The sequence below is a fragment of the Mustela nivalis genome (assembly GCF_964662115.1).
Source record: "Mustela nivalis genome assembly, chromosome: 12".
In the NCBI taxonomy this organism is placed as follows: domain Eukaryota; kingdom Metazoa; phylum Chordata; class Mammalia; order Carnivora; family Mustelidae; genus Mustela; species Mustela nivalis.
The window spans coordinates 5,590,226-5,617,962 of record NC_139031.1 but is presented as its reverse complement, the minus strand read 5'-3'; the positions used below and the strand labels follow the sequence as shown (position 1 = coordinate 5,617,962).

General features: G+C 58.0%; 2 protein-coding genes and 2 long non-coding RNA genes across 7 annotated transcripts; 2 read left to right on the top strand and 2 right to left on the bottom strand.

The window, feature by feature from the left end:
• Window positions 1–3,966: 3,966 nt before the first annotated feature.
• ASB10 (ankyrin repeat and SOCS box containing 10) lies at window positions 3,967–12,928 on the bottom strand. Of its 3 annotated transcripts, XM_082692560.1 has the most exons (7): window positions 12,649–12,928; window positions 12,003–12,092; window positions 11,555–11,822; window positions 7,760–8,279; window positions 4,867–4,980; window positions 4,427–4,612; window positions 3,967–4,283 (listed from the first exon to the last, which is right to left on the bottom strand). In XM_082692560.1, exons 1-6 carry the CDS (start codon window positions 12,917–12,919, stop codon window positions 4,427–4,429), a joined length of 1,449 nt encoding a protein of 482 aa, XP_082548686.1. In that variant the 5' UTR covers window positions 12,920–12,928; the 3' UTR covers window positions 3,967–4,283. The 3 variants fall into 3 exon arrangements, with proteins under 3 accessions (XP_082548686.1, XP_082548688.1, XP_082548687.1); XM_082692562.1 differs by lacking the exon at window positions 12,003–12,092; XM_082692561.1 differs by lacking the exon at window positions 12,649–12,928 and having other exon boundaries at window positions 12,003–12,443.
• A 758-nt stretch (window positions 12,929–13,686) lies between these two features.
• LOC309845101 lies at window positions 13,687–15,140 on the top strand. 2 transcript variants are annotated; one of them, XR_014301033.1, is made up of 4 exons: window positions 13,687–13,972; window positions 14,063–14,199; window positions 14,871–14,906; window positions 15,060–15,140. It is a non-coding gene; the product is annotated as an uncharacterized lncRNA (long non-coding RNA). The 2 variants fall into 2 exon arrangements; XR_014301034.1 differs by lacking the exon at window positions 15,060–15,140 and having other exon boundaries at window positions 14,871–15,038.
• On the bottom strand, window positions 14,440–27,270 carry DRC11L (dynein regulatory complex subunit 11 like; the record flags this gene model as incomplete). The annotated part of the gene is given in 20 exon segments (XM_082692563.1): window positions 14,440–14,552; window positions 15,066–15,304; window positions 15,676–15,853; window positions 16,126–16,212; window positions 16,657–16,856; window positions 17,489–17,596; window positions 17,752–17,834; window positions 18,554–18,612; window positions 18,707–18,790; window positions 19,293–19,399; window positions 19,769–19,844; window positions 19,952–20,068; window positions 20,506–20,590; window positions 21,053–21,261; window positions 22,438–22,509; window positions 24,675–24,860; window positions 25,181–25,300; window positions 26,257–26,584; window positions 27,221–27,243; window positions 27,247–27,270. Coding segments are annotated over 20 exon segments (2,487 nt in total). The 3' UTR covers window positions 14,440–14,450.
• Window positions 18,048–23,704, top strand: LOC309845100. The gene is made up of 8 exons (XR_014301032.1): window positions 18,048–18,198; window positions 18,473–18,537; window positions 19,012–19,182; window positions 19,408–19,801; window positions 20,057–20,135; window positions 20,501–20,625; window positions 21,129–21,216; window positions 23,471–23,704. It is a non-coding gene; the product is annotated as an uncharacterized lncRNA (long non-coding RNA).
• Window positions 27,271–27,737: the final 467 nt, after the last annotated feature.

The window sequence follows — 27,737 nt, the reverse complement described above, 5'->3', positions numbered from 1 at the left end:
CGACCTGTCCCCTGCCATGCTAGGTCATGAAGTGTGACTTCTGCATAGTCCTTTACATTCACTAGCTAACCAGGATAAAAGCCACATACATAGGGGCAGCTGAAGCAGCCCATTCCCCTTCCCTGACCTTTTGTAGGCTGTGGAACCGAAATGGTCAACGGAAAAAAGCACGGGCTGGAGTAACAAGACTTGGAGTTAAGTCCCTGTTCGGAGCCTCACAGAGCCAGGTAACCTTGGCCCCTCGGACTCAGCTCCATCTATGAGAGCAAGTGATTAGGATCTACTCTGCCTAGCCCAGGAGCCAGGGCAAGGATCAAGCCAACATGAAGAAATGCGTTTGGACATCCCTTTCCCTCCTGTACTAATGGACGAAGGGAAGTCCCTGGACCAGCGGCTCTCCTTCCCTTCCCCATCAGGACCAGGGGAGACGCTGTCACCATCAACTCTGAACACAGCCGGCTCCTCTCTTTCCCAGGAGAAGGCTGTGCTGCTCTTACCGAGCCCCCCCCCCCCAGGCCCGCGGCCGGCAAGCTCTCTTCTCGCTGTCCACAACAGCCTTCTGCTTCTCGGACTGTCCACGTACTCAAGGATTTCACCCGCTGGGTCAAGGCTTGTAAGAGGAGTTGAACCTACCCTCTTCTGCTTGTCCCTGTATCGGACCTCCCCATCTGGCCTCCCCTTCTTGGTTTGGAAGGCAGCCCCTAGGATACGAGGAACGAAGTATTCTAAAGTCAAAGCCGAAGTATCTGTACCTCCGCCTCACTTATTGGCGGGAGAGTCCACTGGCGTTGGGCGTCGGGCCCTGCTCGCGGATACCCTCTGGTGGCGGCAGCGCGCAACTGCGTCAGCGTGAGCGGAGAGCGGAGTGCTGCAGCGCCCCCTGGCGTTAGTCCGGGAGACGTGCGAGGGCACAGGAGCCCGACCAGGTGAGCCCTCCTAGGGCGCGCGCCCTGGGCGCCCCTGCTGGATATCAAACTGGGAGCGCGCTGGTTGGGCGGGGGGAATTGTACCCAAGAATCTTAAAGTCTAGTATGCGTGCGTGTAGGTTCATGTATATTCTTCGCGCCCAGTTACTTGAACCCCGCGAATCTGTTGTCTAAAATGCGTGCCGTTTGTGTCTGCGCACGCGTTACACGTGGGTAGGTCGGTGGTGGGGAGGTCCGCGCCTCCAGTGCAGGGCGGAGTCCTCACGGAGGCGTGAAATTGGTTTGGAGCAAACACATTACGGAAAGCAATTACCGGGGAGAGGTTCTGGGCCCGCGGGACCCGCAGCCAGGAGGCTGGGGAGGAAGCTCCCCGGCTTGCAAGAGTGTCTGTGGATGTCTAACCCCAGAAAGGACCTGCCTACCACTGCCTGCTAATGGCAGAACGCGTGAAGTTGGGCAGCAGACCCTCACACTGACCACTCTGCATGGTCTTTCTTCCCTGACTGCTATCCTCCTTAAAAAGGCATCCTTCAGGGGCGCCTGGGTGGCTCAGTTGGTTAAGTGTCTGCCTTCAGCTCAGGTCATGATCTCCAGGTCCTGGGATCCAGCCCTGGATCCAGCTCCCTGCTTGGTGGAGAGCCTGCTTCTCCCTCTCCCTCTGCTGCTCGCTCTGCGTGTGCTTGCTCTGTCAAGTGAATAAATAAAATCTTCTTAAGAAAAAATAATAATAATAAGGCATCCTTCAAAGGATCCAGTACTCTCAGATACTGTCAGAAATCCTTCTCCCTTCTTAACACTTTGGGAGAGGCAACCTCCTCCTGGGAAGTCTTCCCAGGTCCCTGCCCCCTACATGCCCTCAGCCTCTGCTCCCACAAGTCTTGCATTCACTTCACTGCCCCTTGTAGTTGAACTAGTGATTCACACACTTGTTTTTCGGACTGGATGGGAAATTCACTGAGGGCCAGAACCGGTCTCATTCACAGCTGTAGATCTAGGAGGTGCAAAATGAGTGATGCGGCTGGGATTAAGTAAAATTCCCGTCAGAGTGCATAAATAACTCTCTCAGGAAAGTCATCCCCTGGAGTCAGGATTCTCTTAGAACAGAGCTCTCAGCATCTGATGCCAACGATCCCATTTATACCGCCAGACCTGCCCTTGTCTCCGAATTCCAGATTCCTAGATCTAAATGACCCTGTGACATAGCCTCTTTCAGATGTGTAACAGGCAGCTCCGACTTCCTATGTCCCAGACTGGCCGTCTCACTCCTCCACCGCCTGTCCCTGGCTCATCTTCTCCGCCTTCGGAATCCGCGCCACCGCCCACCCAGTTGTTCCGCCGAAACAGTCATCCGGGATTACTCTCCTTCAGCCTCCACGGCCAGCCCATCAGCATGTCACCTCCAGTCTCCAAAGGGGGTCCCAAACTGCTTGCCCGTCTCTGGGGTCTCTGGATGTCGGCAGAAGCCCCTAACGGTCTTGGACTGTCCCTGGCCTCTCCCTAAGCCATTCGGAGAGCTTCTCAAAGCTACATCAGTTCATGGCACTCCAAGGCTCGTCCCCATTCCGCTCGCGCGCCTGGGCCTCAGGTCAAATGTCACCTCCTCCAAGAGGCGGCTTCCCTGTCCCCCGGTCTCCAGTCGCTCCAAGCACGCTGGTAACCGCCGGGTGAATCCTGGGGGGGCTCAGCACGGAGGCACCTTGCCGCCCGTTTGCTTAGGGTCCCCCGCACTCGAAGGTACTCCGGCGGGCCCCGGAGAGCCAGGCCTGTGCGCGCGGCACCCGGGCCCAGGGGCACGTAAGCCCTTGCCTAACAGACGGGTGGGCCACGGGCATTCTCCCAGGCCCCCGCCCGACACAAGACGGGCTCTGCCGGAGAGGCCCCCCGCACACACGCACCAGCCCCGCCGAAACCGCTGCCCAACCCCCTCCACCCCGCGCCCGGGCCTGCGCGCTCAGGACCCGCCCGGCGTCGCCACAGCTGAGGGGCCGGAGCTCCGTCTGGCGGTCCGGTCCTCCTGTCGCGCCCCACAGCGCGGGTCAGCCCAAGGCCCCTGCGGCCGGGTGGGAGCCCCCGGGCCCACTCACCTCCGCCCCGCTCCTCCCGGGCTTCTCTCTCCACGCCTTCCCCGGCCTCGCGCCCCGCCGGCCCCGCCCCTGCCGCCTGCGTCCTTCAGACCCCGCCCACCGCAGCCTCGGTCGGTCCAGAAGTTGGCGGGAAAGGCGTGAACACCTGCGCGTGCGCCCTCTGGGACCCTGGGAAACCTGTCCGGCGACCCGTGACGTCACGGATCACAGTGCACTTGATTGGCTGCTCTGCGTCCCCGTCAACTCCATCTTCCTTCTGACTCCTGCGTGCGGGCCACTTGCGAGGTCTTAAAATCCTGGCGCTGCAAAGGCCCTCAGGGACTCTCCCCTTTCCTGTCTTACAGATGTGAGCGACTTGAGCCAGAGAGGGGAAGAAATCCAAGTGCCACTACCGACTGGCCGAGCTGAGACGGGGACCCCCGGCACGTGAACCCTCAGCTCAGCTCCTGCCGCCCCAAAGCTAAATCCGAGAGAGGCAGGACCAGGTGTGCGTCGGCCGCTCCCTGACCTAGACGACAGGTAGCGAGGGTTGTTTATGCCAAACCTGAATCTTCCGCTCTCCCTGAGCCACGGTGACCCTCCCTGATGGCGGACACCTGCACCCTTTTCGCGAGCCACCTTGTTCTTCACCTCAGCGCCCTGCCCCGAGGCCGCCTTTCCCATCCCGTCCCGCCGTCCGCACTGCCTCATCCCTGCAGCAGCTCTTCTCTACCGAAGCCTGTTTGCTCACCCCTCCTCTGGCTGGTTGTCCCGACGCGGTCTCACCTGGTGGCCCTTGTGTCACATCATGAGCCACTGGGCCAGTCTGCCTGGACTGCTCAACAGCTGGTAGATGCCAGAGGGGGACGAGGACACAGCTGGCACCACGGGGCCGATGGCGGGGCACAAGTCTGCCCAACCTGAATCCCCTGAGTGACCAGCTCAGAGGAAGACCGCTGGACACAGCACCAAACAACGCAGGCGAGCAGATTTTTAATGTTCACACCAGGATCGGGTAGGCCGGAGGGGTGCCTCAGGAGACCACCGACAGGAGTGCATCCCTTGCCATGAGTCCCAGCTGTCTCCGTTAGACATCACCTGGCGGCGTGCTCTGTCTGCGTCTCTCCCTGGTGAGAATGGCAGCACCAACATCTGCCTGGGAAGTTGGTCGTCCTGCTGACACAGTCACCTCGGGCCTAAATCAGTTCAACTCAGTCCTCGGTTGGGGGTGCTGTGAGCACCAGACCCCCCCCTGGGGTATCTGCTTTCAGGTCTCCCCAAAGTCAGGGGACATCTGAAAAGAGAGGTGTAGATTCAGAGAGGTCCCATGGTCCAGGAGGCTGGCTGGTTCTGGCCAAGGCCCTGCTCTGAATTCTTCTCTTGCTTCCGACCCATCCCTCTAAACGGCTGGGGCCACCCACGGAACCCAGGACTTACCTAGTAGAGCACGTCCTCAAAATCCAGCTGCAGGTAGCGGAGCAGGCGGGATGGCAGGGGAAGGCGGGGCAGGGCGTGGGGCAGGTGGGCTGCCAGGTGAGCACGGAGCGCACAGCGGCTGAGATGCTGCAGGGATCTGGGCTGTCTTGCCAAGGCGAAAAGGGAGGAATAGAAACGGTGGTGCTTCTGGGGACAGAATGAGGGGCTCAGTGAGGTGGCCTTGGACAAATGGCACCCTTTCCTCCTAGAGCGGGGCAGGGGGATGCTGGTGTTTTGGGTGTTCACCCTGTGGGTCGTCTTCTGCTGGGACGTAAGTGGGTCTCTGGGTCGTTTCTCTGGGGCAGGGTTGGGGGAAGAAACGGAGCTTCCCTGGAGGCAGCGAGAGTCCCTTGGGGACAGGCAGGCTGTGTGTGTGTGTGTTCTGGGTCCTGGAATCTGACCTGCAGTGTTTCGAGAGGCACCAGGCCCATGGCCTCCTCGGGAAGCTGCATGGTACTGTAGGTGTTCATCAGGACCTCAATGGTCCTCGGAGACTCGCACCAGCGCTCCAGCACCTGGAGGAGGCAGAGATAGCACTTCTGGGCTTCCCCCCCACAGCAGGTCCCCAGCCAGTCTGCGTAGAATGGCCAGACGGTGATAGAACGGCTGCTGTGGGTTGAATTGTGCCCTCCCACAAAATGTGGAAGTCCTAATCCCCAGTACATATAAATATAACCTCAAGACTTAGGATTTTGCAGTTGTGATCAAGTTAAAGTGAGGCCATTGGGGAGAGGATTCAGAGAGAAAGGACAAGGCCAGAAGAGGCCTGGTAGGATCGAGTTGGAGCCATTTTCATTCTTTTATTTCTTCATTTAGTAAATATTTACTGAGGGCCACTATGGGCTGAGCTCTGGGGACCCAGCAATGATGATGACAGACAGGTCCTTGTCAGCTGGGGACTTTGATTCCAGTGGGAGGAAACAGTGAAAACACATCAACCACAGATAAGCCGTTACAATGAAAACCAGGCAGGCTAGGGACTGAGTGTGTTGGGAGGGTGCTTTGTCCTGTGGTCTAGAAAAGCCTCGCTGCCCCATCCCATCTGCCCAGGGCAGGTCTGGGACTGACTCCTCCTCCATCTCCAAGCCCAGCGCATCCCAAGTCCCCTCCACTCCCGGAAGCCTCCTGCGGTAGTTCAAACTGCATCTCTCTCTCCCCCTACTTGGGGATATCGCCCAGCAGCTTTCCCGCACGTTACTTAACTTAGAAGAACATGAGCTAACAGGGATTGATCGCTAGCTCCAGGTTAGGATCCCATCTCAAGGGCTTGATGTGTATGAGCTCAGTTCTCATACTAACTCTATGAAGCAGGCGCACTCTTACGTCCCTGTGTCATGCACAGGAAACTGAGGCCCCGAGAGATTAAGCAACTTGCCAAGGGTCATGAGGCTTGTGCGCCAGGTTCCAGAGCCTGCACTCGTGGTTGTCACTTACTTCCAAGGTATCACACCATAGAATAGTGTCTGGTGGTGGGCAGGGCTGTGTTCCCTCTTACTGTCACCCAGGAGGCTCCTGCAGCTTTTCAGCACTGTTCACTAGAGACTGTGTTACATGCAAGGAACATGCATTCAAAGCGTTCCAGTGACTTGCCTATAGTCACAGGAACAAGCATCAAACCAGACCCCGGCTCCAGGTTTCCTGAGCCCCCAGTGGCTCCTGGAGAGCTGGCTGAGGCCGGCAGTGATCACAGACGACTCCTGGCGGGGAGACGGCACCTCAGCCAAGCATGGATCTGCTCCGGATTGTGGGAGACGGAGGGGGACTCCTTCCTGAACTTTTCGATCACCTGGGATGCAGCACCCAGACGAAGGGGAGGAATGCGGCACTTGGCTCTACCAGCCCCACTGATGTACTAGTCCCTAAGGCCCCCCAGGCCTCCTTGATGTACTAGTCCCTAAGGCCAGGCAGATCGAGGCTGGGGGCGGGGGGCGGGCAGTGGGGTCTCGGGAAACCCTTTCACTGCTCTGCCTCCTCCTCCCACCCTCTCCCCGAAGGGGAAATCATTAGCTGTCAGAGCCACCGTCAGATTACAGGGAATTGCTCGTCTCCTAATTATCTGGTGTTAATAGGAGATTAATTAGTGTTAATTGTTGATTTTCTTGTATTTTCCCAAAGGGGAGACCAATCTGCCGAACTCTCGGGCTGTTTAATTATTTGGTCTTGCTTAGGAATCTAGACAGATGCTTCTAGGTTTATGAGCGAAGGGGAAAGGCAGGAACAGGAGTGTCCAGAATCAGGCAGGGTTGGACAGTTCAAGACCTGAGATGGCCCAGAGGGATCTGCCCACAGCTTGCTGCCCTATAACTGTTCTGACCCAGCTCCTCAGAGAACAGGGGTCCCCAATCCACTCCCAGCACCCTCGGCGACATTATATGGCCCCCTCCAGATATGACGCAGTATGGGACAGGGCATCTAGGAGCATCGGTCTTCAAGTTGAATCTACTTTGGGAATATTTTATGTTAATAAAATAGGAGACAGCCAGGAAATTCATGGTGAAAGGCTTTTTCTCTGGTGCCAGGACAGCGGCTGCTGGTCTGGGGGATGCCCGTCCTGCTAAGCTCTCGGAAATAAGGACAATGTCTGTCTGCACAAGGTCTGGAGGCTTTGAACCTCATGACTCAGGCTCATCGCTCTGCCCTGGGGGAGCCTCTCCCGTGCACAGAGTGTCTCACTGAGCGGATCCCACCGCCAGGCTGAGTTTCCCACGTGCTCTTCTCATCAGCTCACTCCCCTGACGAAGAAAAAACTCCCTGACACTCACATCAGTCCCGGCTCCTGGCTTTCCAGGTACGTGATTATCTGCCTTCTTGCCCTCCGTCCACCTTCATCGCACACGCACACACTGGTGCATGCACACGCACGTGCATATGCATGTATGTACACATGTGTTTATGTATGTGTGAGCACATGTGTGGACACACACACACACCCTTCCTGCTGGTCTGCGTCCTTGCCTTTGCCCCCTGTTGGGCTCTGCTGATGTGATGAATCAAAAAGTGTGAGGCTGGGCGCCTGGGTGGCTCAGTGGGTTAAGCCTCTGCCTTCGGCTCAGGTCATGATCCCAGGGTCCTGGGATCGAGCCCCGCATCGGGCTCTCTGCTCCGCAGGGAGCCTGCTTCCTCCTCTCTCTCTGCCTGCCTCTCTGCCTACTTGTGATCTCTGCCTGTCAAATAAATAAATAAAAATTAAAAAAAAAAGTGTGAGGCTGCATCTAGAGTGAGCGGGGGCAGGTCCAGAGGCTCCCAGATGGCCCCCTCACCCTCACGGCCCTCCCCTTGGCCCCAGCCCCCTACCTTGGGGAGGGCCCCCGGCCAGACGCGGACGGCCCCGTGGTTGAGCAGAGCTCGCACCGTGTGCTCTGGGCTCTGGGCCAGGGCTGCAGCTGGGCCCTGCAGAGCACAGTGCAGGGCCGTGTGTCCCCCATAGTCCATGGCGTTGGCGCTGACGCCGCAGGAAAGCAGCAGCTCCACGACGGCGGCGTGGCCACGGCGACAGGCCAGGTGCAGAGGCCGTTGCTTGTCCTGGTCCGCAGCATCAGCCTCGGCTCCAGCTGAGAGCAGCAGACGGCACAGCTGGAGGCAGCGGGCGGTGGTGGCCTCCGCGTTGGCGGGGGACGCGCAGCGGACGTCGCAGGCAGCCAGCAGCGGGGTCCAGCCTTCGGCATTACGGGCGTTAGGGCATGCCCCCCGTCTCAGAAGCAGGTCTGCCAGCTCCACATGGCCCAGCCGGGCGGCCACATGCAAAGGGGTCTCTTCCTCCTCCTCAGACCGACCATCCACTTTGGCCCCAAACCTCAGGAGCAGTTCGGCACACCTGAGAAGGGCGAGGTGGGGGTGGGGAGGGAAATAGAGTCCTCCACTCCTACCAGTCCGCGCGGAGCAAACCCGTGGGGAGTACTGGGGTGACTCCGGCTTCTGTCCCTCCCCTCCCCTTCCATCCCACGGTCACTAGTCATCCCAGCCATGTCCTGGGGCCAGCAAGGCTTCTCTCCAAGCCCGCTTGCCCTCTGCAGGAGTGCTGCCCTAAACTCTTTGTGGGGGTGAGAGTCACACGAGCCCTCATCCCTGAGAACAGGAACCCTTCTGAGGGCTTTACATGAACTCACTTGTTTCTTCCTAGGTCCTGAGGCAGAAACCGAGCCCCGAGGGTGTGAGGACCTGGCCCACGTTTGCACAGCCAGGAAAGAGAGCGTCTGGCATTCAGACCTGCAGGGCAGTTGGAGGGCTGCGCACACCGGGGCTGGTGGAGGAAGGGAGACGTGGGGCCTGGCCATGGGTGCAGACGGAATTGGGGGCAGAGGAAAAAGAACAACAAAACCAAAATTGGCCAGCCAGATTTGCTCCAAGATAGCCCTCTCACAAGGTCATGCGTGCCTGTAAGACTGTGTACACGGAAATTCAAGGTGAAGGGAACTTAGCCTCTGGGAGCTAGTGTCCTCATCTGTAGAATAGGGATAATTGTTAATACCTAGACCGAATGAAGTTGTGAGCGGCCCAGGAGAAAATTCCTGGAAAGGCCGTGACAGCGGCCCTTGGCAGGGAGAGTGAGTGTGATGGGTCACGGGGCCCATCATGTTATCCTGCCCACCTTTCTATAGGCTTAAAGTTATCCATAATAACTTTAAAAATACTTCTGTTCACTTGGGAAAGGGCAGAATGATTCTCAACCAGGTGTGGTCTCCATATGGCTGGGCTAGAACGTGACCAGAGCCAAAAATGTGGGATTGTGTAGAGCTGTGTTGTCTGATTCGGTGATCATCAGGCACACGTGGCTCCTGAACGCTTGGATTATGACCATGCCTCATGGAGACACGCCATGAGTGTAAACACACACTGATTTCGAAGACTTGGTACAAAAAAAGAGAAAGTAAAAATATCTCATTAGTTCTGTATACTGATTACATGTTGAAGTGACAATGTTTTGGATATACTGGGTTAAATAAAAGATATTATTAAAATTAATTTCACAGGGGCGCCTGGGTGGCTCAGCGGGATAAAGCCTCTGCCTTTGGTTCAGGTCATGATCTCAGGGTCCTGGGATCGAGCCCCGCGTCGGGTTCTCTGCCAGCAGGGAGCCTACTTCCCCTTCTCTCTCTGCCTGCCTGTCTGCCTACTTGTGATCTCTCCCTCTCTGTCAAATAAATAAAATCTTTTTTTAAAAATGAAATTAATTTCACTTGTTTCACAGATATTTGCACACCCATGTTCACAGCAGCACTATTCACAACAGCCGAACTATGAGAGCAGTCTCAGTGCTCACCAGCAGGTGCATGGATAGAATGTAGCATCTTCAGACAATGGGGTCTCATTTAGCTTAAAAAAGGGAGGACATCCTGACACCTGCTGCAGCCGGGATGAACCCTGAGGACACGGTGCTGAGTGCCAGAAGCCATCGCCAAAGGACAAATGTCCTGTAAGTACACTCATACGGGGTACTTAGAATAGTCAAATTCTAGAACCCAGAAGAGTGGTGGCTATCCCGGGCTGGAGGGAGAGAGGAATGAGAATTCCAGGTTGGTTTTTTGTTTGTTTGTTTTTAAGATTTTGTTTATTTGAGAGTGTGAACACAATAAGCAGGGGGAGGGGGAGAGAAGGGGAGAGGCAGAGGGAGAAGCAGACTCCCCATGGAGCAGGGAGCCCCAGGAGTCCCAAGACGCTGAGATCATGACCTGACTGGAAGACACTTAACCAACTGAGCCAACCAGGTGCCCCTGAATTTCAGTTTTATCAGATTAAAAATGTTCATGAGAGGGATGGTGGTGATGGTCACCTGACAATGTAAACTTGCCTAGTCCCACTGAACTGTGCCCTCAGAAATGGTCAAGGTGGTAAATTTTATGTTACGCGTATTTTACCACAATGTAATAAATTAATTTCGTCTTTTTCTGTTTTTTTTTTTTTTAAGATTTTATATTTAAAATCATCTCTACACCCAATGTGGGGCTTGAACTCACAAGCCAGAGATCAAGAGTCCCAACTCTACTGACGGAGCCAGCCAGGTGCCTCATGTTCTTTTATTTTTATAAGGCTACTAGAAAATTTTAAGTTACATACGCAGCTCACATTGTGTTTCTATTGGGACATACTGGTATAGAGTACATCTTCGAACATAATAAATCGATGGAGTGTGCAGAAGGATGATGAGGTTAACAGGAGGTTAAGTAGCTCGTGATGGAAAGGATAGAAATTTGGCCCCGTTCAGGATCAAGATGTGAAATTCACCAGGTGTGCGGTCAGTAGAGGGAGGGCCTCTATTGCACATACAGGTACTTCATGGATTTGCCAAGGCTCCCTTTGCCAGGATCCCACAGTCATCAAAAAAATTGAGTGAGAGGGCGCCTGGATGGCTCAGTCGGTTAAGCATCTGCCTTCGGCTCAGGTCATGATTCCAGGGTCCTGGGATTGAGTTCCGCATTGGGCTCCTTGCTCAGCAGGGAGCCTGCCTCTTCCTCTCCCTCTCCCTCTGCCTGCCTCTCTGCCTGCTCATGCCCTCCCCTCTCTCTGTGTCAAATAAACAGATAAAATCTTTATTTAAAAAGATGGGTCTATCAGTTTCCTGTGAGTTTAATTAGCTGAGCTCCGTCCCTAGGCCCATTTATCTGAGGGTTAGCCACCACTAGGGAAATGCCAAGACCTGCCCACAGGGATCAATGCATGCCTTAACCGGGAGCTGCTTTCCTTTCCAGACAATCTGGAACACTGCTGGAGAGTCAGCTCCCTGAGGGCAGGCTTATGTCTCAGTTACTGTTGTACTTAGCACAGGGCCTGGAGCACAGGATAGGGTCAGAAAAATGAACACTTTACAGTATTCCCGCTGCCCACAATGAATCCAGACAACTTCCCAGCCCAGGCTCTGCATCTGGGTCCCTGCCATGGTCCTTGTACACCCCTGGGGAAGCAGAAACCGTCCCAAGTACGGGCCCTTCCAAAGTTCCAGGGCCAAGGCCAATGGAAGGGTGGTTTAGGGAGCACCCTCTTCCTGACTCCCAGCCCAGCCGAGCTCAGCCAGCCCGCACGCCCCGACCTGCTCGCTCATCCTCCCTGGGGTCTTGGCTCTGACCCCCCTCCCTCCGCTGAGAGGTTACTCACTCAAGGGTGCCGGCCCCCTGGCAGAGGTGCAGGGGAAGCTTTCCATCCTGGTCGGGGATGTTGGGGTCCGCTCCTGCCACCAGCAGCACGTGGACGCAGGCGGCGTGGCCTGCAGCACAGGCTTCGTGCAGGGCGGTGCGGCCCCCAGGGGCACTGTCAGGCCGTGCCCGCCGCCTCAGCAGCAGCCGAAGGACTTCTGTGTGGCCCCGGCTGGCAGCCACGTGCAGGGGTGTGGTCAGCTCCTCTTCGTATGTCAGAGACCAGAGTCCTAGGGAGAGAGGAATGGGGGTCTCAGACCCTGCAGGGAGGCCGACAGCCACCAGGCAACAGAGGAGGTGGGCGGAGGCTGGCAAGAGGGAGCCCAGAGCTCCACCGCCAGCCTCCCCTCTCCCACTCAGAACCCCCGGCTTCCTCCCCGTCCCCCCCACCCCGTGCCCCAGGCCCGTACTCAGAGCGCGGATGTTGTAGCGGAAATCCTTCCATCGCTCCGGGTCGCTGGTATCAAAGATGGAATCCGGGGCCAGGCCAGTGCTGGAATCTGCGAGGATGCGGGAGACCGAGCCCACGTCCCCCGCTAGCACTGCCTGCCAGAAGGCCAGGGCAGGTCCCGAGGCCGCCCGGGTGACGATGGGTCCCGGGGCAGACTCCGGGTTCTCTGCAGACCCTGTGTTGGGCTTCTCCACCAGCCTGGCACAGAGGGCGTGTCTGTCACTGGGGGGCTCTCCCCGCCCCCTGCACTCTTCTGGGGACCAGCTCATGAGGACAGAGTACCTAAGAGCATGTGGGAAGAGGAGTGGGGGAAGCAGGGGTTGGGGGTCAGAGGCAGAGGGAGGGAGGAGGGGGAAGGAAGCACGGACAGATGGACGGAGAGGGTCTCTGTGTCCCTGAGCTGAGCCTGACCCGGCCACGCGGTTCAGCAGAAGCTATTCTGGGCTCCGCATGACTTCGCTACCGAGCCAAGGCTTAGGCAAGCCTCTGGGTAGGGGAGAAGTAGCCAGGGGCTTCTCCTTTTCCTCAAGCACTTGGTAACTCGGCGTCGCGTCGGGTTAGCCCAGGCCCCTGCCCATAGCCCTCCGCCCCTGGCAGTCCCTCACCCCTCTGGTGGCTGCTCCAGCGAGGCTCGGCGGCCCGGGACTCCAGCAGCAGGTCGGCTGTGCTGTGTGGGGGAAACAGCTCCTGCAGCCTCGCCAGGTCTCCAGTGTACAGGGCATTCTGCAAGGCCATGTCACGGCATAGCAGTGGCGACCACCGGGCCGGTTCCCAGACTGGGCAGGACTGGGACTCCCAGATGCGGCAGGCTGGGGCCAAAGGAAGGCACCCCAGGTGGCCTCCCCAGCGGGGAGGGGAGCTCCTTCTCCCAGGCATGGCCAATCTCTGGGAGAGAAGGGCCGAAGAAGTGGGTCTCAGGGCAATGTCACCGGCCGACTGGGCAGGCAGGCACTGGGCCCGAGGCAGGCAGAGGCCTGGTGTGGGAGGAGCAGGGAGCACACACAGGCCGTGCCATAAATAGCCCAGGCTGGCTGCGCTGCCTGTCCCAGGAAGGCGGCCTCAGGCCGGTGTGGGCATTAGGGAAGAGCTGGAAAACAGAGTGAGGCTCGAGCCCTCCAACACTGAGTCCACCCTGGAGCTGATGACCCGCAGGGTTGAAAAGGGATCGCCCAGGTCGTGGGAGCCAACCTGCAGTTTCACAGGTAAAGGAGCACAGAGCCCAGGTGTGGGGAGTGATCTGCCCACGGTGTGAGCACTTGTGGCAGAGCCGGGACTAGAACGGGGGTGGTGGATCTCAAGCTGTCATTTCCTTCTCTCTGTTTTCTCTTGTGTGCTTCACCCAGCCAGGCTCCGGCGGCCTGGGCTCTGACCCCACAGGGAGGGCCTGTGGGTGCCCAGCGATTTTTCCTGCCAAATGCCACCGGTCAAGCTTCTGCCTCCCACACCCAAGGAAAGGGTCCACAGTAGGAGCGAATGGCTAAGAAGGCTCCATTCCACGAGGCTTTCCTTCTAGGTGTTCTCCAGAAGACAGACTTCGGCCTGGGGAGAGAGGGCTCAGCCCACGAGCAGCCATAGAAACTCCCCGTGCCCACCACGGGTCTGACCCCCCCATCTCCCATCCTTACCTGCCAACGTTAGAGGAGGAGGAAGTGGCCCATTCAGGCACATTGGGGTAACAAGACTACTTACATTTGGGAAGATAAGCAGGATAACAAGGAGAAAGAGAACTTCAAACCCGGCCCCCCACTGTCCCTTGTGCTGGCCACCTAACCCTTTCTCTCTAGAACCGTCCTCTACGCCACCCCGCCACCGCCTGAGAGTCCTAACCCTGACACACTCCTGTAAGGATCATCAAGCCCTAGAGTACCAGGGACCTTGGTCCAATCTCTCCTCGCTTTACAAGGAAACTGAGGCCCAGACACAGGAGAGGTCTGTGTGAGATCGCACAGGGAGTTAGTGCCAAGGTGGGGTTAACAGCAGCGTCCGCTGACTTCCACACTTGCTTTTTTTCTTTTCCAGACTTCCCGTAGACCTTCCTTCTCCCCCTCGCTTTTTCCTGCTCTTTCTTTTCCTATTTTTTTTTTCTTTCTTAAAAACCCCAAGCAGGAAGAGAGCTGGGGAGCGAGGACAGGAACGGACAGGAGATGAAGACGCAGGTGGGGTCAGAGGACAGGGCTCTGAGGGCCGAGGGTGCAGGCTGTGAGTGGGTGAGGACGGAGGGCCGGCAGGGATGTGGCGGGAGGGAGAGTCTGGGCACGGGCAGGGGGCACAGAACAGGTGTGAGAAGCACGGAGATGGACAGAGAGCTGCTCCCGAGCTGCCTGGACGTTTATGCCTCTGCCCCAGGCCCTTCCCCTGCAGGGCGCGCCCCAGTGCCCTGCCCAGCTGGAGCACCCTGTCTCAACCATCACTTCCTCTTCTTCTCCTTCGCCAGCTTGGCTTCCCCAGCGTCCTGGTCCTTGAGGAGTTTTACCCTCCTCTTGCCCAGTGGAGTCTTGAAGTACCAGTCCTGGTGGGAGGAGGAGGGGGAGAGGGGAGGGCATTGGCTCCCCCCGCCCCTCCCCCCGCCCGCTTCTGTTTCCCGAACTTGTCCTCCCCTTTCCGCGGCAGCTGGTTCCCCTCTCTTCCCCAGCTCAGGTGTCCTGCTAGGGTCCCGGTTTCCCTTGCTCTCCACCAAATACTCTAGGCCATGGGGTCAGCCACTGTCAGGGGGCAAGCCCTCTCTCTGTGGCCATCCTGCCCCCGTGGAGCACTGGTGGGTGGTGACTCAGGAGGGGAATGTGGGTGTTCGCTGGTGCCAGGACCAACCACGGCTCTTAAAACCCAGGTGACACTTTTAGGCTCCAGCCCTTGAGGACACCAGGTAAGCTGGTCCTGCCACAGGCCCTTCTCCTGGATTTCTCGTCCCCTCCCTAGCTGGACTCCAGGGCGGAGCAGAGGGAGGTGTCTAAGGGGGCCGTAGAGGGCTGACTGCCTGGTTAGTGTTGACCCATTATCCTCCCCCCACACCCCCAAGCCTCACCTTCAGGGACTCCTCCTCCTCCCTGTACACCGGCTCCAGCTTGGCCAGGTGCCCCAAGAACTCTGAGGCCACCAGGGGCCGCTTGGACAGCTGCAGGACCCGCCGCTCAGTCAGCACGGAGTGGATGGCTTGGAGAATGTGACCAGGTGTGTAGCCATCGGAAACCTTGGCCAGGGCACTGATGTCTAGGTTCGGGGTCACCTGGACCCCCTGGGCCTCTATCATCTGCCTCCAGAGCACTGCAGGCAGCCGGGGAGGACCCAGGACAGGGAGAAGCCGCAGTGAGCACCTCGGCCCCTATCAGACACGAGGTCCCTCCCTGCGTCTGGAGAGTGGCTCTGTGCTCATCAGTGCCTCCTCTCCCGGGAAGGTGGGACTCATTCTCCCACGTGACACGAGGGAATGAGACTCGGAGGACTTACGGGGCCTGCCGTGTCCACGGAGCCAGGCCAGGACCCACACCGCCAGGCTGCTTGTCTAGTTCCCCTTCCTTGCCATGGGAGGCGCCGTCTCGGAGCGCCAGTGGGGAGGGGGAGAAGGGTGAGGAGGCTCGGGCAGGGCCGGTCCCTGGATCCCCGATCTGGCCCGTCCTCACATCGCAGGGTCTCACCGAAGCGAGAAGCGTAATCGGGCCGAGGCATGAAGAGGATCCGTTCGTAGGTCCGGCACAGCCCCTTCATCTCCGCCAGCTGCGGCTGGTCACTCGTCCCTATCAGCATCACGCGGTCTCCTGGGCTCAGCAGTCGCAAGGCCTTGGTGAGATCCTTCTTTATTCGCTTTGGGTCCATCTGCTCTGGGGCAGGGTGGGGGCGGGAACATGGTGACTTGTATGGGCTTCTGCATTCTCTCGGAGCGCGTGTCCACACCCAGCCTCCAGTGGACCCCGGGAGGGATCCAGGGAGGTGGCCAGGAGGCCCCTGTCCTGCTTCCAGGATAAGCCCAAGGCAGCAGGCGAAGAGGGAGTTTGTCCAAGGCCCCACAGCAGGTGAGGTTTGGCGTTGACTTGAGCAAGCCCACCCCGGCCTTGCCCCTGGCTCCGGCTGCTACCCAGGTCCCGCACCTCCTTCTCTTCTTTTGGGACCCTCTTATAGAAATTCTTCTCGGCATTCCCAATCCAGATCACAGAGGGCTGTAAGAGCCGAGCCACCTGGACAGGTCAGAGAATAAAAACCTGACGTCGGATGTCCCTGGGCAAGGGTCACCTCCCCTGTCTGGTCCAAAGGCTGACCTTGGAGCTCCGGTCCCCACTTCCCACGCAGCGTCCACCCCTCCTCTCAGCCTGCTGCCATCCGCCACACCTCCCTAGGAACAGACTCACGCCCCCCCCGCCATGTGGGGTCTTTGCGTATTAAGCCTCATCATAAAGAAAACCTATCATGAAAGAAACTGCTCTGCTCCCCACTGCCCGCCATGCTCCCCATCCACAAGGCTTCAGAAATCCACAAGGTCCTCCCAGGGGTTGGTAAGGAGACCTCAGCAGCCCCAGACATCACACCGAATAGGCAGATGAGGGATCTCCTAAGTGTAAAGCACACCCTGCCCTGTGGGCACAGCCCGAGAACGAGAGGTGCTGAAGTCGGGGGACCCAGACCTTAAAGACGATATGCACGATCATCTGTGTCCCCGTCTTGCCAGGATATTTGCTCTGCAGGTTGCTGGGGGACAGGTCAAAGAGGGTGGCGCCCGTTTCTGTGCACACCGCCTTGACCAGCATCTTCTTCCCCATTCCAGAGGGGCCCACCAGGAGGATCGAGCGGATGAAGGGGGCCATGGAGTGTATATCTGGGGAGCCTGAGAGAGGAAACAGGGGCCAGAGGAAGACAATAGGACAGTAGGGGTGGTGGGGTGGAAGCCACAGTGTAAGGTGAGGCCGAAGGCCCAAGGCAGGGTGGGATGAAGTTTGGATCCTAGGTGCCTGCCGACCCCCAGTGTGGGGGGCCCCATCCCCAGGCAGGCATGCTGAGAGAGGCAGCCCGGGGGGCTCCCAAGGACTTCCCAGGTACAATTATGAAGAGTTCTCTACAGGGTCAAAAGGGAGCCTTCTAGCCCCTTCCAACACCCTTTCTGTTTTCTGTACCATCTCTTTCCACTTCTGGATCATGAAGGGGTGGGATTAAAGGGCCTGGGGCCAACCACTCCAGAAAGATCCTGGTCTTCTGGGAAGGAGACAGACTATGGGATATCACTTGGGGTTGGGAAAGGGGCCAGAAAAGTGGATTCCTTGGTAGGCCAAGAGTCCACATGATTTCTGGGGTGGCCCAATCTGGGTGTGACCTCCGGCAGGGCCTGGGGAAGACCGGAGGAATCCAGCAGGGGCCCATGGCACCGGGGACATGCCCACCTCAACCGCCCTGACAGGCACCTCGGCTCCCCCACGAGCCACCTGCCAGTGTTGGTTCTCCCTGCTCCCCAGGGCATCTTACCAAGGCGAAGGACCCCATACAAGGCCACATTCTGTCTTATGTCAAACAAGGAAGGTGAAGGCAACTTGTTTGCCAGGTTCAGAACGGATCCAAGATAGAGGTAGTCACCTGGGGGCACAAGTGTGTGGCATCTGCTGGCACAGGGCCGAAAGAGAGCCCCGCGGGGAGAAGGCTCCCAGCAGAGGGTGGTAGTTAGCCACAGGAGGGCCGTGGCCAGGGCACCGCTCCTCAGCCTGGGAGCAGGTGCTGGACAGGGGTCTCACCAATGTAATCTTTCAAGGCCACCGTCTCGCACTTCCTTAGAAAGCCGGAGACCACGAGCTCCTCAAACAGAGAGTCCACGGACCTGCAGAGGACAGTGCAGAGGGGTCCCCAAGGACGAAGGGAAGTAGAGACAGAGATGAGTGACAGGCTTGAGGACAAAAATACCCAGAGTGCCACTGGACAGCCAGCATCAGAAGCCACAGTGCCAACCCGCTGGCCAGAACGCCATCTGCCCACGGTGGGGCTCCGTGGGTTGAGCAGGGCGTGAGGAGGACACGCGCCCTCTGCAGCCCTCCCTCCATCAGTCTGCTCAGGTCCCCACGTTCCGCCATCAGAAATCCAGTCATTTGGCCAACATATGACCGTTTTTCTAGAAATCACACTTGACGTCTAGGCTCCTGGAAGCAGCTGACATCAGTGTGCTCGAGACTCACTTCACCAAAGAAGTGAGTTGCCGGGGAGCTCCCCAAGAGCCCAGAGAGGTGTCGGGGGGAGATGACTTTGGTAGGGACAGAGCTGATTAAGGCAAAAGGCTGGAGGGGGGGGCAGGAGGGAGGGAGCCCCGAGGACAAGCCTCCACTCGCATCCACCTGCCCACCATCATTTTCCAAGCACTGCTCTGTTTCATCGCCAGCTATCTCGTGGGCTTGGCGGGGCGGGTGCTCGGTTAACGAGGACAGGGAGTCAGAGAGGTTCAGTGACTCTCTCCCGGTCACACAGAACAGAACGAGGACCAGAAGTCAGATCGGTCCTGGGCCCGGGTTTGCTCCACCTCCCACGATAAGGTAAAGGGTCTGCTACCTGTCTGGGGTCAGATCTTTTTCCTTCTTCTTCTTCCCGGCTTTCTTCCCAGTCTTTTTCTGGTTGGAAACAAGCACACGGGCTCTCGTCCTCTGGTCCTTGCCTCCCCCGCTGTGTGCGCGTCCAGGTCCCGGCCTTCACCCCTCATCTTGCCTTCGCACGCTTCAAGGGTCTCCCCTCCTCCCTGTCCACGGCCAGGCGCAGGCTCTTCAGCTCTTGGCGCATCAGCTCGTCCACCTGGGGGGACAGCAGGGGGTGCTGTCCCAGTCCCTGTCGCTGCACCGGTCCACTCCCAATACTAATCCATACCCTGGTCACGCAGGAGCCTTGCCCTCACCTGGCACCAATGTGGGGAGAAGCTCCTAGCTAGAGTCAATGGCTTTCAGCTCAATCACAGCGCCTACCTCAGGGGGTGGAAAGGCCATATTGGAAAGGTCACATGATCTAATTCTTCCTAGGTACACCCTGCGGCCACACGGCAGGAGCTCTTGAAGGGTTGATGGGCACAATGGTGGGTGTGACCCCAGCCCAGAGCCCCTCCGCACCCCAGGGAGAGAGGGACCAGAGAGACGCAGAGGAGTAAGGGGACCGAGATGGACGAAGGTGGAGTTAGAATGACACAGAAGGCGGTGTGTAGAGGTCGCTACAGAAGAGGGGCAGGGCAGGGGCCTTGAGGGGAAGAGCCCAAAGTAGGGGAGGTGGGGAGGGCTGCAGGGAGGCCCTGAGCCAGCTCACGCGCCTGTATCCGGATCTCCTGCTCTACTTCCTTCCTCTTCTCCACCTGGAGCGTCTCGGGGTCAAAGCTCTGTTTCGGGTATATGCTCTCACACCGGTTCTTCCATACATCTAACCAGGGACAGACGGACAGAAGAATGATGTTCAGAGTCCCAGGGCACCCACACACTCACAGAAACCTGGCAGGGGAACCTGACCCAGGCTGGTCCCTTCATCCTCACAGGGCTGTCCAGCATTGCTTCGACCTAGATCATGGAGGCCTGACCCCAAGGCCAAAGGCAAAACTCCCCCCACCCAGGGAATCGCATGGCACCCCACACTTGCGTCCTCCTTTGGCATTCTCCTCTCGACCTCCACATCCGCACACCCACACTACCTCTCATCGTCCACAGAGCATGTGTTCACTTTCCCCAGGACCCTGGGTCACCCCAAGGCCCTCACAGGGCCTGGACAATCTTCCCCAGCCTGCTCCTGCCTTACTTATGTACTCCTCATGGCCGGCATTGATGACAGGTATAAACTTGGATGGCCACACTTTCAGCATCGTGTCTGCTTCCTAGAACAGAAACATCCTTTGACCTCAACCCCCTCATGGTCCCTGCCCCTTCCTCCCCTCAGGCCAGCCTCCCACCGGGAATCTCCTCAGACCAAGAGGAACTTTACCCCCTTCCTGGTCTTGTCTTTCTTTCCTTTCTTCTGCTTCCTCTCTTTTTTCTCCTTATTTTTCTCTTGGTCCTTTCTTTTGCTCTCCTGGATCTCTGTCTCCAGTTCCATTTTTACCTGTGACCAACGATGGAAGACATGTCAGAGAAGACCAGTGGGATTCTACAGGAGCAAAAGAACCCAGGTCTGAGATGGGGGTTGACGGGGGTCACTTGTGGGGTCCAGGGGTCCATAGCTGAAAGTTCAGAGACCTCACTGGTGTCCGGGAAGAAAGAGATGTTCTGATCAGAACTGCTTCTCTTTCTTGGCCCATAGAGATTTGAAGTCACAAAGAATCTCACCAGACATGCTTTCTCTCCATGCCCAAAGATGTCTTCTCCAGACACAGGCACTGCCTCCCCCGCCCTGCTGTCTTGCTAGCTACACATATTTCCTCCAGCCACATCTGCCTCTGCGGAGGCTGACCTCTCCCCCGCAGTTTACACTCAGTACTGTTTGTAACCTCAGACCCCACCCCCACCACAGAAAGTCTCCTATCTCCACCTGTAGGGTACCTGTTCTGGAGTCTTGTCTGCAAAGATCATATAGGATCCACCTACAGAATCATCTGGATAATCAGGGAATCGACCAGTAAGGGCACTAAGTAAACATAAAATGGTCAGAGAGATACACAGGTGAGTGGATGGACAGATGGATGGGTGGATGTGTAGTTGGGGGGGTGGGGGGGTGGAAGAGCGGATGAATGCATAGATAGTTAAGTAGACGGAAGGATGAAGAAAGAACAAGGACTCCGGGGGTGGAGGATGAGAGGGAAGGAGCAGAGAGTTGCACAACAAAACCGGAAACCCCTCCGGAGGCACCCATGGGTGCTTCTTTCCCCTTCGAGATTCGGCATTTTCTCTTCCATCCAAGGAAATGAGAAGTCACGCGCAGAGACGGTCCTGCGGTCGGGGGCTCCAGGTTGAAATCAGGGTGTGAGCAGCGAGGGCAGGGGGGTGGGAGTGGGTGGAGAAAAGGGCCCAGCCCGGACTAGAGAACAGAACAGATGTGGGGACACGGTGGTGACGAGGGAAAGCGGCGCTGAAGGCTGGGGACACTGACTGGCATTCGATAAACCACTGTCGGATTTGCTCCTTCAACTTCTCCCTCATGTCAGGCCCCTCTGTCTCTCTGATAGAGTCACGGGTCTTCTCTGTCGCCAGCTGGAACTCCTCCTCCTTCTCCGTCTGGCGGACCCTCCGGATATCCTCCCTGAGGCCGGCTTGGTACATGACGCCCGCATTCTCCACCTGGCTCAGTGGCAAGGGGAGCTGGCGAAGAGGAGAAGAGGCCCAGGGCATCGGGAGTGGGAGTGGGGAGGTCCCAGCCCCGGCCTCCGGCACGCACCCCTGCCCCCGGCACGCACCCCTGCCCCCGGCTTCCCCAGCTCTCCCGCACACGCGCGGCCCCGCACACACGCGCACACGGAACAACGGGCATGCCTGCATCAGGAGAAATTGTGTTTGGAGCTCAAACTCGCCTGTGTAAATTACTCTGATAATGACTTTGCTAGATACATCTGGGCTGGCCCCCCCTGCCCGTTCCCCGCAGCACACCCTCCCCTGTGGGCCGCCGGCCCCAGCCCCCACCCACACCCCCGCCCCAGCGGCCCGTGTTGGCAGCCGCTCTCACAGCCACTTTCCCGCCTCATTGGCTCCCAAATGTATTTTAAATATCACTCTGCGCAGAGACAATTACTGAAAACGCTGAGCTCACACTGTCGATGGGCCCGGGCGGCCAGGCTCATTCCTCACCCACCGCCACGCCATGCCCCCCCCCAACCTACCCCCGAGGCCCGACCCTGGCCTCTCTCTGCCTGTCTTGCCTCCTGGGGGTCCAGCTCTCCAAACCCCCAAGCCTGACCTCCCCTACGTGCACGCTCGGGCTCATGGACCCCGGTGACACTCAGCTAGACCCCCTGCAGTGCGGAAGAGAAGCCAGTCTGGGCCCCTCAGAGCAAATGGGGAGACTGTGGCTTGAAACGCTCTGCTGTGAAAGGGATACGAACGCCCTCCCTCCCACCCTGGCCCCTGGGGTTCTCCCAGAGGCTGTAAAAGCCCTGGCGGGGGAGAGGGGTGGTCCCACTAGCCTTGGGGCTCCTCCCTGTGCTGGGCGCACCCACTCAGCCTCTCCTTCCAGCCAGGGGCATGAACATGAGGTCCAGAATTCTCTGTGCTTTGACCCCTCATCCCGCCCCACGTGTGAGATCCTTCCAAGGGTTTTAGAGAGGGAGGGGTACCAAAGGATGGGGCTTGGTCCCGGGTTTCTGGTCCTTCTCATTCTTTCCCAAATGCTGAACCCCAGACCCGCACCCCTCCACACTTGCTAAACACAGTCCTGAGTGGCGGGAGGCGTGGGCAGTGCGGAGCTGTACGGGGACACAGAGGGAGGAGACCCCATGTTCTAGCTCACCCCGAGCCCTTGCCTGAGGTGAGGCGGGGGCTTACCATGCCGATGAACTCCATCTCCGTTCGCCGGTCCTGCTGAGTACGTCTCCTCTGCAGGTAACCCTTCCACACCTGGGGGACACGTGGGCCCAGACACGCCCCACACTGCAGTTTTGTAGGCCTATGACTCGTGCGATCAGCCCCAGGGAGATGCACCAGCCCCTCACAGGGAAAGGTCTGGCTAGGGGAGCTTAGGAGCAGGAGGTGGGGGAGGCGAGGACACCTTCCGGGGCGGCTCGTGGACGAGTGACTCTCTGAGCGGGAGCAGCCCAGGACAGCACGGGGCCAGTAGGCACACATGTGGTCCAGCTCCAAGGCTTTGCTCCCTCAGGGGCCCCTAGGTATTCCCTCCTTCTCATCCCCACCCTCCGATCTGCTATATCTTTTGAGGCCAAGTTCAAATACCACCTTCTCCCAGAAGCACCCCCATTCTCACGACTCAGAGTTCCCACAGTATTTGGAATACACATTTGACCTCCCCTCCCCCAGCATATAGTCATGTAGACATCAGTGCTGTAAGGACCAAGGAGCTCCCCTGATGAATTCCTACAGTTTTGACCCAAGGAAACTGAGGCAGGAGAGAGGACGTGGCCTCTCCTGGGTCTATGAGCCCATTCGGGCAGAGCTGACAGGGCCAGGGTTCCTGACTCCTTGCCCAGTGCTCTTCTCCCAGGCCTCGGGCTGCTTTCAGCCCTGTGGACAGCCTGGTGCCAAGGGGGGTGGGGACAGGGCACCGGGCAGGGGGAGGCAGCACCCAGGCCTGGCCAGGTGGGTTCTGTTCCATAACAGAGCCTCAGAGAGCAGATTCTGTCTGCACTATTTCCACATTCTCCTTGTCTGGTAACAAGGACTTGCTTTGGCTTTCATGGGAGAAGCGGGGCTCTCTCTTTGGGTCAGAACTTCTTGCTTTAGTGAGCCCCGGGGGAGCAGGGCCTTCTCATCCCTGGGCCAGCCCGACATGAGCAAGTCAGCCAGAGGCAGGCACTCAGATGCACATGCTCTGTTCACTGATTAAAAACCTAAAAATCTACAGGTGCCTGCGCGGCTCAGTTGGTGAAGCATCTGCATTCGGCTCGGATCATGATCCCAGTGTCCTGGGATCGAGGCCCCTGTTGGGCTCCCTGCTCAGCGGGGAGCCTCCCTCTCCCTCTGCTGTTCCCCTGCTTGTGCACTTTCTCTCTGTGTCAAATAAAAAAATAAAATCTTTTTAAAAAATAAAAAAGCGTATCCCATTTGGAGGGCATATATCCTCTTGAGTCATTATTTGTTAGTTGGTTGGTTGGTTGGTTTGCTTCTGGGCTTTGGTGGAAAGGAATTCTAAGTTCCCTCTCTCGGGCCAGTGGACAGTTTCTGAAGCACTGGGACTTGTTGGAGAAGCTGGGAGATGTTCACTGGAGACAGAAAGACCAGCCCCATGTTCACAGTTCTGGGCCTGCTTCTGGAAATAAAGGTGGCAAGGGACGTCCTACAACAGGACAGGACAGTGGCCTCAGGGGGTACAATGCTGTAGGAGCGAAGGGTTCCCTTTCTGCACTGGACTTTTCCTAGGGTGTCTCCAGTCTTCTTAAGCTGGTAACCAGTACCAAACAGAGGAGGCCTGTGTCAGCAGGACTCAGTGAGCAAAGGCACGCGTGCGCGCACACACACACACACACTGAGGGACAACAAGTGCTGAGAGGTACGGAATGGCCACCCAGAGCAGGAGAGAGGGTGACCACAGGAATGGTAAGAAGGCAGAGACACCTAGGGATGGGGCTGGGTTTTCTGCAGTGGGCAGATGGGCTGCAATTAGGTCATTTCCATGGTAAAGTAGAGGGTGACCCAGATGGTACCAGCCTTGAGGACATCTGGATCACATCAGTTCTCAAACTCTGTTTCATTTGTCACCGTTCCTTTTACCTCAGCTGCCAGGAGTCTCGGGATTCATTTTAGTGACTCATCTTTAACAGTCTTATGAGTTCCTGGAATGATCATCTACTCTATTCTGCTACCTTACTCTGGATCTTTCTCCTCTAATCTTAATGATCTTTCTGTTTCTGGGGCTTTTATGAGATGTAGCACAAGAAAGAAGCTTGTTAACTGCTTAGGTCCTGAGTTAAGGATCTAGTTGTGGGGGAAACAGAATCCAAGCCCCTGCACCTCTGTCCTCAATTGCTAAGCCAGGCAGCCTTCCTGGAAGAGGTGACTCAACCCTGACCTTCCTCCTGGGTGCTGGGGGTGGGGGGCGGGTGGGTTACCTTCTGTATGGTCACAGCTGCTTGGTCCTGATCGAATTTGTGCCAACCGTCCTCTCGAATCTTCCGATCCCGCTCCTCCTCTCTCCGTATCTCCCGCATGAAGGTGGCTCGGAGCCGTCCTTGCCTGGCCCGCTCAGCCCTTTGCAGCAGGATTATGGCCTCAGTCCGGTGCATTTCTGGAATACCCTGGCCACCGTAGGGGCAAAGGAGCAGGAGAAGACGAGAAGGGGGTTATATTTAGGCTAGCAGCGGGGAGACCATCATCCAAGGACATGCTGGGGACACGGTCCTCCCAGAGCATCTCAGTGCCCAAGTCCCGTCCTCTAGCTCGGTGTCAGAAGGGCTCGAGGAGCATGAGCGCATCCTTGAAGCAGGCCAGGGATTACCTAAGGAGCACTCTGAGGCGGGTATAGGTAGGACAAGTCCTCTCTGTGTCCTGGAAGATGGCATCTCTGTTCTGGGCGGGGTGTATGAGAGGACTCTGGGAGGGTGTCTCCCTGACTTACCACCTCAGAGGTCACTGGCTTCATTCTGGACAGGATCTCTGCCAGCATCAGCTCTCGCTCCTTCAGAACGGTGGACTGCTCCAACAGAAAGTATTTGGGGATTGGAACCTCCAGGTCTGCCTTTGGGGCAACACAGGGGAAGGAGGGTCAGGACTCAAAATCCAGGGCGTGTGGCTGATACTACCATCTTCTGCTTACCGAGCCTGGTGCTGGCTTCCTTCCTCCTAGAGCCCCAGGACGGGAGATGCATGGGTTATGGGCGGGTCCCCTTAAGCTCATCCCTCTATTGCCCTGCTCCCCCGTGTAACCGGAGCTGAATTCGTGAGGATCGAGAAATGTAACAAATGTAACGGGCAGTGGTTCCAATCCTGACTGTGCATCAAAATGAACGGGGAAGCTCTTAAAATGCAGACTCCTAGGCCCTCCCCAGACTAGCACATCTGAGTGGCAGGGCCTGGAGAATCTGTTTTATCAGTTTGTTTTTTCAAGTCGGCAGCTGAGTTTATTGAAGCAGCGGGTTCTGGAAACTTTGAGACTGCTTCCGATGAGGAGCAGCGAACCAAGCCCTCCCGCGCCTGGCGGCGAGCGCATTCACATCACCCCAGGGGCTTGTTAAAATGCAGAAGCAGATTAGCCCCGTTTGGTCCGAGATTCTGCATTTCTGATTAAAGTTCTGGGTGCTGCTGATGGGGCTGGTCCAGGAAGCAGACTTGGAGAAGCAAGCCTGGTGGTGTGGGGGTGGTCTTCAATCTCTGCCGTAGGTGGGCATTCCCAGCCCCGCGGAGCCTCCAGCCTGACTCTAGCCATCCCGCAACTGCTAGCCGCACCCGGTCTTCCAGAAACCCATCCCCTGCTCTGCGCCGTCCCCCCTTCCCTTGCAGGGGTCCCAACACCGGGGTTGTCCTTGGGGGATCAGGACCAGCTCCAGCCTCTCCGCCACGTCCTGCCCCACTTGGCTCCACATCCGTGGGAGGTCAAGGTCACCGGCTACTCTTCACCTGACACCCCGCCCCCCTTCCCTCCCCCCCCCTCCCGCCTCGGCTGGAGTGGGCGTGGCTCCGCCGGCCGCAGCGCACCGGGGTGAGCTTGAGGTCCTGCAGCACGCGGTCCAGGCAGTGGTACTCGCTGAGGTCGGCGCGCACCAGGTCGTCCTTGAGCTCCAGCACGCGGCCGGCCACGCTGTCCAGCAGGCGCCGCAGCAGCCGCCGCTTCTGCGGCTGCACCATCTGGTCGTAGAGGGTGTCGAACCGGCGCATCAGCCCCAGGTAGCACAGGTAGACGGACGAGAGCCTGTACTGGAAGGACGGCCGCTCCCTGGGCGACACAGGTTCCAGCAGGGGCTGCTCCTGGTCCAGCAGCTCTTGAAGGGTCACGTGGGAGGAGTCCCAGAGGCGCTGGTAAGCTCTGGAGAGGAAGGGAGAGAGGGCTGCAGGTCTGGGGTGATCTGGGCCTCAGAGGAGTGGGGACAGTGTGGGGGGGATGGGCTCTGCTGAGCCTTTTGAGGAGAGTGAAGTCGGGGTTCCAGAGGTGTGCAGTTAAGGTTATTCGTGGTGTCGAGGAGTCCTGAGGGGGAGTGAGGTGGTAGTGAGGAGACATGCCCAGGCTTCGAGCAGGTGGGAGGCGGGGATGGCTGCGAGGAGGGATCCACTGAGGGATCCACTGACGGATTAGCGGGGAGGGTGGAGGCTAGGCGCGGCCCTCAGCGGCTCCCTGGAAGGAAGAAGCCTCTTGTGGAGTCCACAGTCGGCCCCTCCAGGGAGAGGGTGCAGCCCCGGGATGCTGCAGGGGTGTAGAATGGTGAGTGGGAAGTAGGGGTGAGGGATGAGGGTAGAGAAGGGTCCCTTCCTCTGATTCTGGAATAAGTAGTTCCAGGAGAGTCTGAAGAGGAAGAGCTGACCACAGACGGAGCGGCCGGGGCAGCCGCATGAATGCCCGGGGCGCAGCCAGGGCTGGCCCAGCACGCAAGCCCCCTCTCCGGGCATCTCTTCTCCCCACCCACCCGCCCCAGCCCTGGGGGCTCCGCTCCTGCCCGTCACTCACCCCTCGGACATGGTGCCCACTTCTCACAGTTCCCTTTGTGAGCTGGTCATGCAGTCCGCAGAACCTATGGCTCGACCTTGACTCCACACCCCGGAAGTCAGAACAGCCCAATTTCGAGAGTTCTGTCCCATTGTCTCGATGTTCTAAGGCCAGGAGTGGGGGGGTGAGGGCAGCAGGTACAGGACTGGGGACCCTTATCTCAGAGAATGTTCCGGAAGCAAGCCTTGGAAGGCTGGGGCAGAGTGTGGGGTCAGCCTTGGCTTCTTTTCGAGTGAGGGTCATATAAAAGAGGAGTCACTATTTGAAGCCACCCTGGGAGCCATGAGGCTCGGGGTGAAGGTTAGTCCTAAAGGCATCCATTTTTCCAACACACTTCTCAGCCAGAGGAACCCTCTGCTTCTTCCATTCAGAGCCAGCCTCCTTAGCTCTAACTGAGGACTGTCCTGGGGGCAGGTGTGACATGAGGGGGAAAGGGTGCTGGAGTTGGGGTCAGAAGGCCTGGGTTTGGGCTGCGAAG